At 40.4% G+C, this 19,297-nt stretch overlaps 1 protein-coding gene across 1 annotated transcript in view; it reads right to left on the bottom strand.

The window, feature by feature from the left end:
• GNAQ (guanine nucleotide binding protein (G protein), q polypeptide) overlaps positions 1-19,297 on the bottom strand; it is a 324,241-nt gene that overhangs the window by 9,746 nt on the left and 295,198 nt on the right. The window contains exon 6 of the mRNA XM_011954639.1: positions 2,218-2,371. Coding sequence (XP_011810029.1) covers positions 2,218-2,371 — 154 coding nt within the window. The remainder of the gene's footprint in view (positions 1-2,217; positions 2,372-19,297) is intronic.

Below are 19,297 nucleotides of genomic sequence, written 5' to 3'. Positions count from 1 at the left end.
TGAAGAGAGGATATAAACACACTGCTAACAAAAAAGGGTACCATTTCTAACATCTGGTAACAATCCCCAAATGTTTATATTTTCAATTCACCAACCTTCAGGATCTTCCATGTGAGAAGGAAACTTAAATTCATTAAACACGTAACATTTCCCTTTCACAAGCAACGACTGTACCACATCTATGTGGGATGAAAAGGTGACTAAACCTCCATCCCTGATGTGTTTGTATCATCATAGAAAGCTATGAAGCTAAATTTAAGATTGGTTTTTAAAGTAATTACTTTTCTGAGGGAGCTTTTAGAAGTACAAAAATACTGTGGAACAATATCCATCCTGGACATCATATGTTGACAATGTGATTTTAAAACTAGTCTCTTCTCTTATTACATCACCTCTGTGGTAGATACTTTTGGGTTTCTGCTATGTGATCTACATATGACTCCATTCAATTCTTTTTTGCCCAGGGATAAATTGAGTAGCTAAATAATTTGTCTGAGGCAACACAACCGATGAGTGGCAAAGTAGAACTTTTCAGAGCTTGTGCTCTTAACTGTCTAGGATACGGCTTGGCAAACTTTCTCTGTAAAGGGCCACAGAATATTTTAGGCTTTGCAGACTATTTTATCTCTGTCACAATTACCCAATTCTACTGTTACGGTGTGAAAGCAGCCAGAGACAGTGTATAATGAATGGGTGTGGCTATGTCTCAATAAAACTTTATTCATAAAACCAGGTGGTGGGCCATCAAGGAGAGATGTGATTATCTTGCCAAATAAACTTTTTTTTTGAGACAGGGTCTCCCATCACCCAGGCAGAGTACAGTGGCAGGATCATGGCTTATTGCAGCCTTGACCTCTTGCCTTCCACCTCCTGCCTCATTTTTGTAGAGAGAGGTCTTGTTACATGGCTCAGGCTGGGCTTGAATTTCTGTGCTCAAGCGATCCTCTCACCTCAGTCTCCCAAAGTGCTGGGATTACAGGTGTGAATCACCACACCTGGCCACATCAGCTCTTATAGGGCAGCAGTCATGATTCTCACTTGTTTTACAGAGTGGCTACATGTGGATGTATTTTGTTACCAATCACCAAGTGTTCAAGTGTTTCTCAGAATGGGTTGGGTGTCTAGTTGTCCAGGATTTCACAGTCTAGTTGGGGAGGGTAAGATTCTTTTCTAAGAACAAAGCAAACAATGCAAAGCCATAGGAGTAGTGAAGTGGATGCTATAGATTCTAAGTGCTGCCCAAAGAGTTTAAGACTGGGTTACTATTACTAATGGTGGTAGGACTTCACTGGGCTATGATGTTTCAAAAGGAAGTATTTCCTGAGTATTCAGTAAGTGCCCTACGTGTCAGGCATCATGCTAAATATACACATATGTTATACACTACAATGTACAAAACATCCTATGAGTTTGTCCTAAGGCCCAGAAAAATCAAGTCACTTGATGGTAGTTCTACAAATAGTAAGTGTCAGAACTGGGTTCTGAACCTGGGTAGACTGATTTCAGTGGTGGGCTCTTCACTTCAAAATTGTGTTCTCTCCCCGGAGAGAGGAGAGGCAGAGGTGAACTGTAACTGAATGAAAAGGAGAGACAGAGGGACTATAAGGGTTAATACATAATTGGTCAAAACTACTGGATTGTTCCTTTTTTGATCTGTTATTTTAAAGCAGATGAGTTTCTCTCTCTCTCCCCCCCAACTTTTTTTTTTTTTTTTTTTTTTTTTGACAGAGTCTCACTCTGTTGCCAGGCTGGAGTGCCGTGGTGCGATCTTGACTCACTGCAACCTCCACCTCTTGGGTTCAAGCAATTCTCCTGCCTCAGCCTCCTGAGCAGCTGGGACTACAGGCGTGTGCCACCACGCCCAGCTAATTTTTGTATTTTTAGTAGAGACGGGGTTTCACCATGTTCACCAGGATGGTCTCGATCTCTTCACCTCGTGATCCACCTACCTTGGCCTCCCAAAGTGTTGAGATTACAGGCGCTTGCCACTGCGCCAGGCCATGAGTTTTTCTATGACTTTTAGCATTGTTAAGGAATGAAATGTTTTGTGTCACTAAAAGACCGGGCAAACAATAATTCCTAGTGTATCAGTCCCAACATGCAGGCTGCACAGGGCAAGGGCAGCAATGGTGCACTGTAGTGCGTTAACTCCCACACTGGGGTTTGGAGACAAAACCTATTTATAGCTACTGAGCTGTTGTATGAATGCTGACTTACCATCATATTCTGGGAAGTAGTCAACTAGATGGGAATACATGATTTTCTCCTCTAGAAGATCTTTCTTGTTTAAGAACAGAATAACCGAGGAGTTCTGGAACCAGGGATATGTGATAATTGTTCTAAAGAGAGCCTTGCTTTCCTCCATTCGGTTCTGGGGAAAAAAAAAAATCAGAAAAAACAAGGAGTGAATTACATGATTACTTAATTTGTGAATTGTGTTTATTTTATAAGTCCAACCCATCTTTTGTACACAACCAGTTTTTGTAGCCCTGTGTTGGATTTGTCAGGATTTATATGCAAATGATTCATGACACACATTGGCTGTTTTCATTATGCAAACTCTCAGGTTAACAAGCAGAAGGGAGTAATAATAATAAAAATCAGCTAAAATAGCTCCTACGGTTGAAAGAGAAAATAATTGAAAGCCTAGAGAATCATGTTGTGAATCTGGCACACTGTCACAAATTCCCACCAAAAATCATTCATTAATGACTAAATACTTGAGATCTGAACTAAGGACTAGATACGGCTTCATTTTGTATTTCTTAAGCTGTATTTATTTGGGGCCTCACAATTAACTCTATTCTAAGCAATCAAAACAGTTACTTCTTTGTCAAAAGCGTATCTATATTTCTAGATGTTTTCTAGAGTTACTACTCTATACACACACACACACGTACACACACACCCTTTATAAACACATGGAAAATGTTGTAAGATCATACATTTCCTGTTCCTGAGTGCATGCTTTCTCCCTATGCTTCACTATACTATTAATAGAGAATTGTAGAGATACACATAGTAATTATGTGGAGATAAAAATGTAGTATTTCTCACTTTCAGCATCTGTGAGTAAGTGTTCTCACCTGAAGCTACACTTTCAAGCCTACCTTGGTAACAGAAACCCTAAATGGATTCTCAAGAAAATTAGTCAGCTTGCTACTATAAATGAAGATGCTATTTGAGGCTGTTCCTGAGTCAAATCGTTTCTCTGAAAAAAACATACTTATCAGCCAAAAGCTAGAGGGCCTCAGAGCTTCTTTCGTCGCTCCTTACCATTCTTTCTCCCATAGACTCCCCTCTCTAAATCATTCCCAAACTTGGGTTACAGATGAAGGCAGCAGATTTGGGAATTCTCCTTCCCCTGAGGAGATAAAAGCCAGGATGCACGGGCATGCTTCATCCTGCACACACTTTCCAACCTCCCTTCTTACTTCTCCCTGCTATGGCTGGGTTTGTGGCAATGGAAAGGGCTGCCTGGGATTGTGCCCACCTCCGCTGCTAAGGGGAGGCTTGGTGATTTACACCAGAGCATCCTAGTTTCCTGCCATGTGAGCTGGCTTGGGGCTGGGCTCTGATCCAGGCCCAAATCACTTGGAGCTTCCCTCCCCTCATTTATGGTAATCAGTTTAGCCAAGCATCTCAACTAGGCCAATTAACTTGAGGACTTTAGCTGGGAACTCTGGAACAGAGAACTCTGCTTTTGTGCAGTGTGTGGAAGAGGAATCATGGAGCCTCAGGAGCTTTTAGCAGCCATCTTGAAAAGTGAGCGAAAAACAAATTGGGTCCTGCTCACCTGGTTTTTAACCTCTTGCTCCAACCAGGGCTAAGCTTGGTTATGCCTTTAGATTTGTCAGGAACATCAGTCAAAAGAACCTTTTATTTTTTCAACTAGTTGGGGCTGTATTTTTCTGGTTTTTATTATACAAAATACTTCCAGTTAGTAAACCTGGATATATCCTCCCCTCCAAACTTATACAAGGAAGTGAACGAGAATGACTGAATAGACTGGCTATGAACACCTTCTGCTCAGCTTTTGCCTGCCTGCGGTAGGATGCTCCTGGAATTTCAGTGAAGAGTTACAAAGGCCATGTATTGCTCCTCTGCATAAGCCTTGACTGGTGTTCTGGAAACCTCCGGGGAACTCAGCTTTTGCCAAGTACAATAACCTGGATCCTCAATACGTCTTCTTCCTTTCTTCTGTAAAGTGTGCCAATTCAAATCAAGTGATAAGGCACACTTTTCCAAAGCAGATCTTTGTCAAATCAGGCAAAGTCCATTGTCCCCAATCTCTTAACCTGTTAATATTGTGCCAACAATTGCATAGATAATTAAAATTAATGAAATATGTGGGCTGATATAATGAAAGATAACTTCATGGCTCAAAAGACAGCGTTTATCTCACTGCATATATTTTTATATAAATGATAGGACAGACTTTAAACGTATCTTTTACTGTCTATAGGCCTTTTAAGGGTTCTCATAGCCAGTGATAAGATTTTAAGCCCTGGAAATAACACTGAGAAATGATATCTTATAGCTTGAGATTTTATAGGCTGAGTGTTTCAGGACTGAAGACAAAGGCTTTAATAAGAACTGAAATAATTTTTAAAAAAAATTTAAAGAAAGTTAGATAGTGACATCCCTGATGGGAGCATGGTGTTTTGTTTGTTTGTTTTTAAATCCCTGTTACTTATAGCTAGAGAAATTCTAGAAAGTCATGCTGTGGTATTCAGAGACGCCCCATCTAAAGGTATGTACACCTGGGCATCAACCCAGCAAGTCTCCATTAGAAAGCCTTATTATATTTAGCATTCCTCAGAATGGGCATGATGGGTTCCCAAGGGAATGGGTCCTAGTTGAGCCTTTTCTGGCTGGAGACTTTCAAGGGGAAGTGACTAGACCATGGGCAGAGACAGGAAAGGTGAGCCTGACTTTGCATTGATATAGAAGAAGGTGCACCATGTCTCTCTGTTTAACTTCCAGACTAGGCTGGAAATCTTTAATTTCCAGACTGGACTGGAGCCCCAGGCCCCAGTGGAGTCTGCTAAGAGCGAGCCTTGTGCCAGCCTGCTGGGCAGTGGAGAGGAGAGTGACTGAGTCCAGCACTGTGTTCCAGAGACAACTTGCCCAGGGTGCTGGCATCTGTACCCAGTACTGCCTCACTGGGGCTGCTCTGGAGACAGGTCCTGCTCTGGAGGCAGCTCACCCATGCATGCAGTCTGCGGCTGCTCAAGGACATACCTCCATTCACCAGGTGCCAGGTGGACTGAAGCCTGCGCCTCTAGCTCAGGGGAAAGCTAAAATGCGCAGATGACTGGCAGATGAGATCAGCTTTCAGTCAGGCCTGCCAAATTGAATCTCTGAGGGGAGATGCCAGGAATCTGCTTCTTACAAGCCCTCTAGGTGATCTGAATGCACATTCAAGTTTGTGAAGCACTGTTAGTGTTGCTGTGAATCACATGGGGTCTTCTTAAAACAAGGCTTCTGCTTCAGCATGGGGTGGAGCCCGAGGGTCTGCATTTCTAACAAGACCGCACTGAGCTGGAAGGTACAGAAAGCTTGCCGAGCCTGGGACCACAAGGGAGGTGATGCTGTATCCCATTTTCATGATAAGAAGTGCAAGTCAAACACAGCTGAGCGTCTGATTCTGGGCAGACTTTTTTTTTCCCCACCCAATTAAGATTCTTTATGCTATGCTATATGATGTTTTCCACTGCATAGTAAAAATTCCTTATGCCTTGACTTTTCCTTTATGGAAGAACAGTTACAAACCGACATGCTCTGTATCAAAGCCCTGGACTAAATCCTAAATGGACTAAATGAGATTTTCACAATGACTCATAAGGTAGTGGAACGTGCAGAGTGTGAGGCATAATCCACTTTGCTCAGTAAAAATTGAAATCTATGAGGGAACAGCACGTCCCAGGAGACTTTGTGGCACCTGCTTTGCAGTAATCTGCCAGAGCATGACGTTTCAAGAGGGATCAATGTGCGAGCCACGTGTATGACCCATAATATAAAACAAGGAGGTTTTGTTTACTCTGAAGACAGGTTTAAAGGCAGTCTGGGGGGTGGTGTTAATCATGCCCTCTTTATCTTGGGGTTTTAACCAGTTGGGAAATGTACAAAGACGATACTAGTAAAGGTCTCCCTCCCCGCCCAACCCCACCGAGATGGAGTCTCACTCTGTTGCCTAGGCTGGAGCTCAGTGGTGTGATCTCAGCTTACTGCAACCTCTGCCTCCTGGGTTCAAGCGATTCTCCTGCCTCAGCCTCTGGAGTAGCTGGGACTACAGGGTGCCCGCCACCACACCTGGCTAATTTTTGTAGTTTTAGTAGAGACAGGGTCTCACCATGTTGGCCAGGCTGGTCATGAACTCCTGACCTCAAGTGATCTGCCTGCCTTGGCCTCCCAAAGTGCTGGGATTACAGGCATAAGCCACCACACCCTGCAGGATACTAGTAAAGGTTTTACTATCCCAAACACAGGGCTCCTTGTTAACAGGTTGGGCCTAGACTCTGCACTTACTTTCTTAGCAAAGACAAATTTAGACTAAGACCCTTAATTCTTTTACCTGATACAAGTTATCCACCTGTCTCCCTGGTGGTATTTTTTTCTTCCATCAGTACGTTGATAAACCACATTGAATTACATTTCCCATAAAGTCTAAAATGCATCCTTAAATGCAAAACAAGACTGTTAAGAAATAGGCATGCAGAATGTCATGAGGGCATTCATAACAATCATCACTGAGGCCCTGACAGTCATCTATGAGCTGTTCTCAGGAAGGCTCTAGGCTTCCAACTGCCGATTTCCTCACCCACCAGTTCTTTTGAGCTGGAAACAACTGTCCCTCCCAATGAAGGGTGGCTTTGGTGCAGGTGAGAGAACTGGATCAGGGAGAACAAGGACAGGGTGCGCTGCCAGAAGTAGGTCCTGCCTGGGCTCCACTTCCACAGAGAAGAGAGGACCTAAGAGGCCATAAAGGCTGAGGACAGGCTGTAAGCGAGTGACCATGGTGTGTGTCCTGGTGGTCTCTGCTTCAGGTACATGAGGCCATGGAAATGTCAGACTCGCCTAGACCACACTGATAGGTAAGTCATTCCTCCTATGGGCTGGAACCAGCCAAAGGGTAGAGTACTAAACTGGGAAGCATTCATCCCAATCCTTGGCCCTGAGGGAGAAGGATAGGGTACCTGCTCCCTGCTTTGTAATTGCAAGCAGGATGGTGTGACCCCTGAGTGTTCCACCATGACCAGTCATCAGCGAAAGCCCTGTTTGAGCCATCAGCAAAGGGTCTTATACCTCTAATATTTAACATCTCAAATCAATTATCTAGATCTCTGATATCCTGAACACATTGCTTTTTAATACATTTCCCTGTTAACATGTAATTGACTACGGCTGCCTACATTTAATGCATTTCCCTGTTAACATGTAATTGACTACGGCTGCCTACATTTAATGCATTTCCCTGTTAACATGTAATTGACTACGGCTGCCTACAGGGTGAAGCTACAAGTTCCGATCTGGCATTCACAGCTTGGCACTGTCTTTAATCTGAGCCCCTATACAAATGGTCTTTCTTCCTGATAAACAGATTCTACGTCACCACTGCCACATGACTGCATGTTCCTGACTTGTGACCCACAACGCCGTCCCCACTTCTTATCCTTCAATATCCAGGTCAACCCACCTTCCCCAAGCAGTTCTTCCCCAAGCCCCACTGGGCTTGCTCCTTCCTCCCATCCCCAGCACAGGGTGTCCTATCCCTAGTGTGTCAATGGTTCAGTGGACACATATGAGAGCTTCTGAGATGCAGGGCATGAGTGTGCTGCAGACACAGCCCTTGTCCTGGAAGACTGAAGAAGACAAGCATGCAATGCATCATCACAGGCCCACATGGTGGGCCCAAAGCAGTGAGAAGTAGGGGAGGCTGGGGTGACACAGGAAGGAAAGATTTGACTGTGCAGTGGATCAGGGAAGGTTTAAAAGGAAAGGTAGTTTCAAACTGAATCTTTATAAATGAATCGGAGCTTGCAAGGAGGAAAAGAGAGCAAACATCCCTCTGATTAAGGAAAAGGTTGGATCCAGTGGACATGGCCCAAGACCCCAGCTGGAAGCTGGCTTTCTTCAGGCTGCAGTCTGGCACAAATCTCTGCATAACAATTACCAAAGGGCCTAAAGGAACAGTATTTTGTGTCTATACACTTTGCATCCCTGCTGTCATCAAAGTCAACATTTGCTCAGCACGCGGTCTTTCCTTATCCCTCTCCACCAAATTGGTGCTTCCCTCTGTCAAAAGTCAGCATTAAACTAGAGATCTGAGTATCCATTTCAATAACTTTTGCAACTCCTCATTATGTTGCCAATAAGAACATATTCTCACAAAACGCACTTATTTTCTTAGCAAAGACAAATTTAGACTAAGACCCTTAATTCTTTTACCTGATACAAGTTATCCACCTGTCTCCCTGGTGGTATTTTTTTCTTCCATCAGTACATTGATAAACCACATTGAATTACATTTCCCATAAAGTCTAAAATGCATCCTTAAATGCAAAACAAGACTGTTAAGAAATAAGCATGCAGAATGTCATGAGGGCATTCATAACAATTATCACTGAGGACCTGACAGTCATCTATGAGCTGTTCTCAGCTGACCTGAGGTAGGATAGACCCCAGAGAAAATGGGATGAAGATTTCCAGGGTGCAGATGCTCTTGAGTCTCAGGGAGACACAGGGTGCTGAGTGATGAGTCTCAGGGAGACACACAGGGTGTTGAGTGACCCTGAGTGATCTACAGACTCATTAATTGATGCCAGGAGCCAGTCAGGTGACTGTGATTCTGTGATAATTTCTGTGTTCACAATTCTGTGCTTATGTATCCCCTAAGCTTTCTGCTGAAAAAGAAGGCCAGAGCCATCATGCCCTCTACTTCAATGAGTGAAGTCCAGATATACAGACACAGAACGAATACACGAGCATGTCTATAAAGTCGACTGCTCAGTAAAAGGGGAAAACACACAGTTTATGCTACCTTATGATATTTTTAAACACAGATTTTCAGAGTTACAGGTTAAGACAACATCTGCTAGGTACATCTACACTCTAAATTTTTATACCAAGTAGCTCACAGGGCCTTATTCCATACACTGTACATGACAAAATATGCTGATACAAGGTACCATTTTTATTGACACCACTTCTGCTTATGAAATTGATAAGACTGTCAGAATATAGGAATTTTATGCTCCAGAATTCATAAGACTGTTTTAAATAACACTCTTCACTGTCTTTTTTAAATAAGACATTTCAAACCCATACTCTTCACTTTTAATTGCTATAACAGCTTCACTATTTCTTGTAAGACATAACTCACTAAAGAACACCTTTATAGATTACTTTATTAAAGGTCATTATTACTTTAAAAAAGCAAGACCAGTTGATTTACTTTCTATGTAATGATCCATAATGTAAAATTTCAATCAGTATTATCATCTGTAGCTTACCAAATATTGAACAATTTGAAAAATCTGAACATACTCTTTCAGGTATTTATCTCATTTGTCTGTGTCTACTGGGTAAATAAATGCAACAACCCAGAAGACAAATAACTCCAAAGCTGTATGAAAAAAAATTTGCAAGCCTAGTCTTCTGCATATTTCTTTCCTCCCTTGATTGTTTAGGGAAAAGCTTGCTGTGTTTGACTTTGTATCTCCAGCAGGATCACACTGTTATGTGTCCTAACTGATGTCAAAGCTGTGAGAATTCAAAAAATATTCTGTGCCAAACTCCTGTTGTTGGGGAGGGAGGTAGGAAGAGGAAAAAAGTACAGGAATTCACATGAATCTGCTATATGGAAATGTGCTCCAGACGATCTGGCAAGGAGAGTACGCTGACATGGCAATGTGGCCCAGTGGTGACAGGCCAGGGCTGTGAGCTACGGACCTCAGTGGAAACATGGCTCTCTTTCAAATACTCTCCGTGTCCTCGGGCAAGTGGCTAAACATCTCTGAGCCTTGGTCTCTTCATGTATCTCCCAGGGTTTGTGAGGATAGATGAGACAATGCATGCCAAGCCCCTAGCTGTGGCCTGAGCACACAGTAGCCTCTATCGCTGATGGCAAAATTGCTACATAAGAACCTCCTGGTGAGGCAATTTGCTTCTCTCAAATCTCTGACCAAACTGTAAACCCAGTGAAATCTTCCCTTTCCCTGGAACTGCACATAGTTAATTCATCCATGTTATCAAATCCAGGCACATTTGATTTATAGAGAAGTGGAAAGCCATCCAGGTTTCTGCCAGTTTCCCTTACATAGAGAATGTTTCTTCCTAAGATTCTCCACCTGTTAAAGGGGAGGATCTTCAAAATCTCTAAAGATGCTCAATATGCTCAACCCCAGAGCAAACCAAGAAAACAACAGATACAATCTACAAACAGAGTACGTGGGGTGAGAAATAATTAAAGACAGGTTCCTAGGCATTGCACTTTTGCATCCAAATCATACAGCCAGGATAGAAATGATAAGAATGTCAAACTCAGCTGGAGAGATATTATTTCCTTGATAATTTTCTTAGTCTAGGCAAATCTTTGCAAGCAATTATTTGAGATCAAATCTGGCATACTCTCTAGGCTTCCCGAAAGTTTTAATATTATAGTTTCTGCATATGCATCAATGTATTCTACCTGCATAGGATGTTTAGAGAAGAAAAGAGAATATATTTGCCTATTACCTCCAGGTCTAAGGTTACTAAGCAATGAGATGCAGTCACATGTGAGGCCCTTGTAAAGTGAACTGCTGCAAACCAGAGTGTGTTGCAGGAGACAAGTGGAGGAGGAAAAAAGGAGAACAGAATGAGAGACTGGGGATCAAGGAGAAACAAAGGAGAGTGAAGAGCCAGAATGTGAGTGACAGGAAACAGGACAAATGTGTAACCCTTTCTGACGTGGAAGCCTGCAGTCCTAGAACTTACAGAGGCAGGACTAACAGAGATGAACGGATTAGTGTTTTCTACTATTTCAGTTAAGTGACCAACCATCTCCTTTCAGAGTCTACTGCACAGCACACTGATCTTTCTATTTAGCAATTATCCTATGTGCCATACTTTATGCTTTGATGTCAGGGATCCAAAGTCTATCCATAACTTATATACAGTCTATCCTTAACTCTTTCCTTTCCTTTTCTCGTAAGGGTTACTTACTGAGCTGAGTCAGGTATTTAACGATTTGTGTATTCATGACACTGACTTTTCAATTCACTGAACTTTCCCTCCTCCTTCCAGTACTCTCTCCACACCCATTATTCTGTGCTATCATCTTGTGGCAATGCCACTAACAGCTCAAGAGAGACCACCTTCTCCTTGCTCTCTGATGTAATGTCTGATGGCCAAAGCAACTGCCACTACTGCCTTTTAAAAACTGCTCTATTGCACTGCAAACTCAAATCCTATGTGTTGTCACTGTCATTGTAAGTGATGTTGTAAGTGACATTTCCCTCTACTAAGTATCTAGGAGATGGGTAATTGTCATTGGCTGGTGTAACAGGCATTCCTTCCAGCCTGAATCTCATGATGATCAATGCTTCCTACTTTACAAACTTGTCTAAGTTGATGGCTATAATTTGTTTCCCACGAGCTACTGGAAAAGTCATTCCTTTTTTTTGCATAATTAAGATATAGATTTACCTTCACACTTTAGTCAGAACAATAACTTATTCAGCATCCCAACCTATTCCAACTTATTGAGTTACATCCCCATTCATATAAAACAATATTTCGGCAATAACCAACAGAGTGGTCTTGGGATACTGCATCAAGCCAGTCATCAAAAGAGCCAAGGAGACAACTAGACAGACCTATAGTAAGTGGCTACTTGAATGGGTGGACTCTAATTTTGAACTTCAATGAACCCATTAGCACTGTGTCAAGAGCACAAAGGTACAACTTGGCTGAACAGGTATCTGTTCCCATTGCATCCTAGATCATTTGCTTGTAGCAATAGCTCATTTGCTCAGGTCCGCTTAGTATCTCTTTGCCAGATTTAGCCAGAAGTAGACACAAATGAACTTAAAACAGACAACACAGATTATTCCTGTAGACACTAATGACTCTTCTTTTTCTTGAGTATCACTAGTGAGGCACAGTGAGCATTTAATGTTGGCTCCAGGGCACAAGTGAAGGCCAAAAGAATGCATTTGTAACCTATCTCTTTGGAATTGTGAAGAACAGTAAACAGAGGATGCAGTGGTGTGGTCATTTTAAATTTAATGTAAATATACTATAGTCAGTTTTTATTCAATTTGTAACATGTAGAATGTATTTGCATGTATACATGGTTGTATGCTAACACCTGCAAGAGTGCTTTCCAATTCCATAGTGGTCCACTCCCTAAGAATGTGAGTTTCTGAAGTTCTGATACAACCTGAATGATAATAGCATGCTACAAACCACACACACACACACTCAACTGTGGAGAGTAAATTTTAATTGGTTTTCCCAAGCTATACTTGTATTGTATTCATTTCTTCATTAAAAATTATTTGAAATAATTCAATTTTTTTCTATTACAAAAATAGAACACTTTAAAAATAACAGTAGAAAAAGAAAATTCCCATGGTTGAATTGCCCACATAAAACTATTGTATTTTTGTTAATTTTTGTTTTCTTCCAGTCTTTGAGCTATGCATAATTTTGGAGCTTATTTTATATCAGTATATCCAAAATAACTTTATGAGATAATGAAAAGCCATTTTTGTACAATTGTTGTCTCACTCAGAAGCCACTACCTACATGTGGCTACTGAGCACTTAAAATGTGGCTAATGCAACTGAAAAAATGATTTCTAAATTTATTTAACTTCAACTAACTAAAATTAAAATTTAAAGTAACATGGGGTCTGCAGCTACTATATTAGTGCAGTTTTAAAGGACTGTGACCCCTCGATGTAAAATCTTATGTTCTGTATTTTGCTCTCAACATTATAGTCTAAGCATTTTTTGGTCAAATTCTTAAGTTATAGTGGGCTTAACTGTACTTCTACTGTAAAATAGTTTTTTGGGTACTATTATGAATAGCACTACAATTTATAACTTTGTACACAGAAATTTTCATGGTTAAAATTTTCTATGTAATAGCCTATCAAAGCATATTGCAAATTTTAAGGCTCTTGGTTACAGGCTACCAAATAGCTTTCCGCAGGCAGGTGAACAAACTTATTCGTCTCATAGTGATGTGTGAACTTACTCATTTGATTGTTTCCACTTACACGGGAGATCTACCCTTTTAGAATCTTTTTCATATCAAATTACATGTGGCATGATATGACACATCAAGGTGAAAAAATGATAGTTTGCTGTCTTGGTTGGAATTTCTTTGAATAGCAGTGAGGTTGAAGATTTTCCAACAGATTACTTACTAACATGCAGTATTTTCTCTTTTTGAGAATTGTCTCCTCCTGTCTTTTTGTCCATGAAAATCAGTCTGCTCAGATTTTTTTGCTCTTACTGTTTTGTTATACATTTGAATGCAGTCTTTATATACTGAAGTCATTAACCATGATTTTATGGTTATAAAATGTTTCTTACCAACTTGTTATTTTGAATTTTGAGTGTTTCAAAGAAGTTACTAGGAGAATGTTTGAAATAAGATTAAAACAGCTTTGATATTTCTAAGATTGACCTTTCCTAACTTAGAAAACAGTTCTACTTTTACAAAAATCAAATGTCAGTTTCCCAATGGGTCCTTCCCTTAAAGTCAGCTCAGTTTATGGCACTACCTAACTTGCTGAATATAAGCCATTGCTCATCCTGAAATAGCATTTTGCAAATTGTAGGAGAGCTGTTCGCAGGAGCAGAGTGTGTTTGGATGTCAGTTTCCTTTATTGCACTTTCTTTCTGATCTTACAGTTGATAAATAGTGACTTGGCCAAATTACAGGAGACTTTGGATAAAGAGAAGTGGAACTACACTGTGAGGATGCAGAGGTAAGAGGTAAAAGCAGGCTTAGATGACACAACTGAGCTAAGAAACACTAAATACCTTGGTAAGGTACCAGGAAGATTTGTTCTAGATAATAAACCAACAAGGCACGTATCAGTACATCAGACAGAATCTGAACAAATTCTCAGCGTGTTAGGCCAGGAAAGTCTACATTTGGGGGACACAGGGATGAAATAAATAGCCCAAAACAATTCAGTAAAATATTTCCTTAATTGTCTCAAAATATTTTTATGGATGGGTCAGTCTGGCCCAGAAACACGTGGTTGCCTGATTCTCTGGCCAACATGATAGGGTGGTATCAGTGGATAAGAATTTGGTCTGCCTTGTGTTCAAAGGGAAAAGTTTAAAGGACTTGTATGACACCTGAGCCCTGCTCAGTGAGTTGCCACTGTCCTGATGTGCCCATGACTATGTCCACAGTGAAGTTCTTTTCTTTATCTTTTGGTTTCTAAGTTTTTTCTCTCCCCTTTGTCTACCCACCAAAGACTGTAAGCATATGGCGAGCGTTCCCATTAAGGAAAATCAGACAGTAGGTAAAAATGAGAAATAACATAGGCAATCAGAGTGAGTTTGGAACTGAAGAACAGCAATAAGCAGATCCATTGATCAAATGACAAAAAGCAGGTGTAACTTGCTGGCTTAAAAATTTTTTCATACAAAATACATAAAATATTCTGAATATAAGTCCTTTTAAAATGAGCTTAGTGGATTATATTCCTAAGGCCATGTTACATTATTTTTAAACAATAATGAATTTGTTATATAATTAATAGTTGGTTTTCTTTTTAGTCTTTTCATTTTCAGGAACAATACAGGATGAAATTTTTTAGACTCCGATACGTACTTTTGGCTATATAAATGTTGTTATTTTATATGAAGCTCAACATTAATAACTAGCATTGTTTAGTGCACATATACACTAGACAATGCTAAGAGCATTTTAGTGTGTACAAGGCATTGGCAAGCATTTCTATAAAGGGTCAGATAGTAAATATTCTAGCTTGTTGGCCATACTGTCTCTGTCATAACTACTCAACTCTGCCCATGTAGCAGAAAAGCACCTTTAGACAATATGCAACAAATGAGTGTGGCTGGGTTCCAATAAAACTTTGTTTGGATGCTGAAATTTAAATTTCAAGTAATTTTCATGTGTCATAAAAATTCTTACTTTGATTTTTTTCAACCATTTTAAAATGTAAAAACCAATTTTAGTTTGCTAAGTGTACAATAATAGACAGTGGGCTGGATCTGGCCTGTGGGCCATAGAGTTTACTGACTCTTGTTGTATAACAGCACTGAATATTCGTATGACATGAGAAGACTGATAAAAAGGAAGTTGAGTAACACACATAGAAGGAAGGTAAATATTTATCACAGCTACTTGAATTATTAGCAACATTCCAATTTTTATATATGTTTTAAAAGTCTGGGCATATTTACTTATGTTTGTACAATTTATTATGTACAATATGGAAATAAAAGCAAAAGTAAGGTCTCCCCTGATAAATCTGTCATTGTATCTTTGAGCCTTAATTTTCTCCTTGTCTTTTTATCCCCATAATTCTTGGTTAGATATTAGGTTTCTTTCTTTGCTTTTTTTTCCCCCAAAAAGCATCCATTTTCTTTCTTTCCATGGCACAGAGGATGCAACATAGGAAAGACAATCAGTGTTTTAATTCATTCACTTAACTTTTAGTGTCAGGGCATTATATTTAGCCAGATGTTGCACACATGTAAAAAATGGCTTTCCAGATGTTTTAATGCCATATATTTGGCATTTTAAACCAGTAATTTTACTGTCAAACAGTCCTCATTTGAAGACATAGGTAAACTTTTCATAATACTTTAAGCAGCTTAAAAAAATTCTATAAACATTCTTTGTTAATGAGAGACTAATAACAATCTGCATGTGGATTTACTCCATCCCTGCTTTTCCTCTTGATTCTTCCAGGAGAATGACTGACAAATGAAGGAGGGCAGGGACGATACACCACTCAGTTTTGGTTTCTGTATCTACTAAAAGGTATGATTATGAGATTTTTTTGGGTAAACTCTTGGCTAAAATCCTGTTACATATTGTATATATTATCTGTAGACTTCAATGATTTATTTTATCCATGTTCTATTACCATTGCTTCTGACAGTGCACACTAGAGCAAGACCCTGGCACCTTTAAAAGCAATGTTTACTGTCTGCTTGAAAAATCAGTGTCATCATCTTGACTTACTTGTAGGTACAACAAATTCACTCAAATACATGTGGGTTTACTGAAAAGGCCCCCCTTCCCTGCAAACTGTAAAGTGCTCAATCAGCTTTGCACTAACAAGCTTTGAGAAAAAAAACGAGCTTTTTCTCTGTACCTCCTTTTCAAACCCAGCATTCCACACAATGCACATGTGACTAATTAATATAGAATGTGAATATGGTATAAAATTTAGGAAGAACTACGTATTTTTTGACAAAAGGCATTAATTACACCCATAAAAAATTGAGAAATGGTTGTAAAGTGTTAAGGTTTAAGATTTCAATATTTTGCCCCAAATCAAAAAAGAAAAGAAAAAAAAAAAAAACCCAATGTTCCACTAGGTAAGAAAATTGTACTGTGTTAAGAAGTTAAAAGATCTCTTCCAGAAGCTATTAAACAAGTGTGATGGGTGATAGATCCAACACAAAAACACACCTTTAAATGCAACTAACAGAAACATACAAATCAGACAATCAGCTCCTTCTACGGTGAAGAACTGTGGGGTGGAATGGAAGATCATTCAAGCATTATGAAGAAAGCAGACAACGTTGAAAGACCTGAGGGAAAACCTGGAGAGATGAATACATGAACAAATGCCAGTGATTTGGTTGGGAAAAAATGCTGGGTAAAAGATGAGGGAGAGCTGTTCCACAGTCACCAGTACAGAATCATAGACTATAGCAGGTGTTACTACAAAGATCAGCAGGAGACCGGGAGCGGTGGCTCACGCCTATAATCCCAGAACTTTGGGAGGCTGAGGTGGGTGGATCACAAGGTCAAGAGATCGAGACCACCCTGGCCAATATGGTGAAACTCCGTCTGTACTAAAAATACAAAAATTAGCTGGGCGTGGTGGCGCACGCCTGTAGTCCCAGCTACTCAGGAGGCTGAGGCAGAAGAATTGCTTGAACCCAGGAGGCGAAGGTTGCAGTGAGCCAAGATCATGCCGCTGCACTCCAGCCTAGTGACGGAGTGAGACTCTGTCCCAAAAAAAAAAAAAACAAACAAACAACAAAAAAAAAACAAAAAAAAAACATCAGCAGGAGAAGGCCCACAGCTGGCACAGAACCATGAAAGAGTATAGCACACTTAAAACCTCTGGGGTGAGGTAACTCTTCAGGTATCCAGAGACTAGAAATAGGTGGGGAAATTTTTGAACTTACAAGTGTCTTGAAAACTAGAGTATTTAAATAAGGATAAAGGGAGAAGGGATCAGAACCAATTCTACTGCTGAAATAGACCAGCTGAGGGAAATGAGTACTGAAGATCTCAAAGCTGCCACAGAGACAGAGTGAGGCAGTAAGTTCAACTATTGAGGAAGAATGTGTATTATGAGCTGGCTGACATTCAGTTTATGGCTAATAGCCACTTGGATTGGCTGATCTTTTTTTTTTTTTTTTAAACTGACAGATATGCCATATTTATTGAATAGTACATGTCTGAGGTTTTGTAAGTTTATAAGCTGTAAGGTTTTATTCAACTACAAAAACATCTGCAATTCCCCAAACTGTTTCTGCCACCCTCCACCAGTATCTTCCTTAAGGTTTGAATGAGTGATTAAGGAACTGCTGCTCCTGGTCTAACTCTCAGCTTCCCAGAGGCAGTCAGAAACTGAAAGAAGAAGGAATTCTGGCAGTGACCATGTGCTCATAACAGCTGTGATAAAATAAAAGGTACACAGATTTATGTATTTCCTCTGACTTTAGGAATGTAATTTAATAGCAATTCGGATCAGAGTGCAAGGAAGAAATCATACATAGTCTAAACTGCCCTTAAAAAGTACATTTTGAATGCACCCCATGGTGACCACGAGACCATCTTGCCATTCCATGTTTCGAATGCAGACTGCCATTCTCTGAGTGGTAGGAAAGTTATAGTTACTGTAGTGAAGGATGAAGTTTGGTTTTGTCTTGTGTTTGCAGTTAGGGGCCTTGTTGAACAAGAATTAGTGTCACTGAACTGGGCTTGCACTTTGCACTGAGAAGTTCTCACACTACATGAGGCATCCAGGAACCAGGACCAACTGTGGAAACAGATCCGATTTCTCCATCACATTATTTGACTGCATGCCTTCATTTCATCAAGGCAGCCCGAGCCTTTTGGATAATTAACTCTCTCTTAATTCTCCCCCAACCCCTTTTTCCTGGGCACTTACAACTATATTCTTACCAATCAGCAATGCGACTCTCCTGTGTAATTACATAGCATGTGTCACTAAAAGTAACACCAGTCCTAAAAGATTTAGACAGACTGAAAGAGATTATTTGGTTTGCTTAATCCAACGCATTCTGATGAAGGTGAAAGGGAATTTCCAAAATCACTGTGACTACAAAGGAAGATTTCCAATGATTTAAACTTTTTTTTTTTTTTTGAGACGGAGTCTCGCTCTGTCGCCCAGGCTGGAGTGCAGTGGCGCGATCTCGGCTCACTGCAAGCTCCGCCTCCCGGGTTTACGCCATTCTCCTGTCTCAGCCTCCCCAGTAGCTGGGACTACAGGCGCCCGCCATCTCGCCCGGCTATTTTTTTGTATTTTTTAGTAGAGACGGGGTTTCACCGTGTAGACCAGGATGGTCTCGATCTCCTGACCTCGTGATCCACCCGTCTCGGCCTCCCAAAGTGCTGGGATTACAGGCTTGAGCCACCGCGCCTGGCCTGATTTAAACTTTTAAAAGGACAAAATGGGGTGGGTGGAGGATTATGAAGAAAATTACATAATCAAGGATAATTAGGTAATATAATGACTTGTAAGAATTACCATCATGCTGTATGCTACTATTAGTAGGTACTCAAAACTTGTTAAATAACTAAAGGTAAAAACTGAAAATGACTCAACACTTCTGAAAAATGCGCAGGGCAACTTGTATTTGAATAAAAATCTCCAGGAACTTCCAGGAAAAAACTATTTACTTCATTCTCTTCCCCGAAACCCCAATAAAATGAAACAACAATAGCAACAACAAAACCTAATGAAGAAACTGGGAAATAATTCAAGACACAGATGTGGAAGGATGTTAGCCAAATATGTGGTATCTGCAGTGAACCCAGAAAG

The sequence above is a fragment of the Colobus angolensis genome, unplaced genomic scaffold (assembly GCF_000951035.1).
Source record: "Colobus angolensis palliatus isolate OR3802 unplaced genomic scaffold, Cang.pa_1.0 Scaffold388, whole genome shotgun sequence".
In the NCBI taxonomy this organism is placed as follows: domain Eukaryota; kingdom Metazoa; phylum Chordata; class Mammalia; order Primates; family Cercopithecidae; genus Colobus; species Colobus angolensis.
Note: the sequence above shows the minus strand (reverse complement) of the source record. Positions and strands in the feature narration are given on the sequence as shown.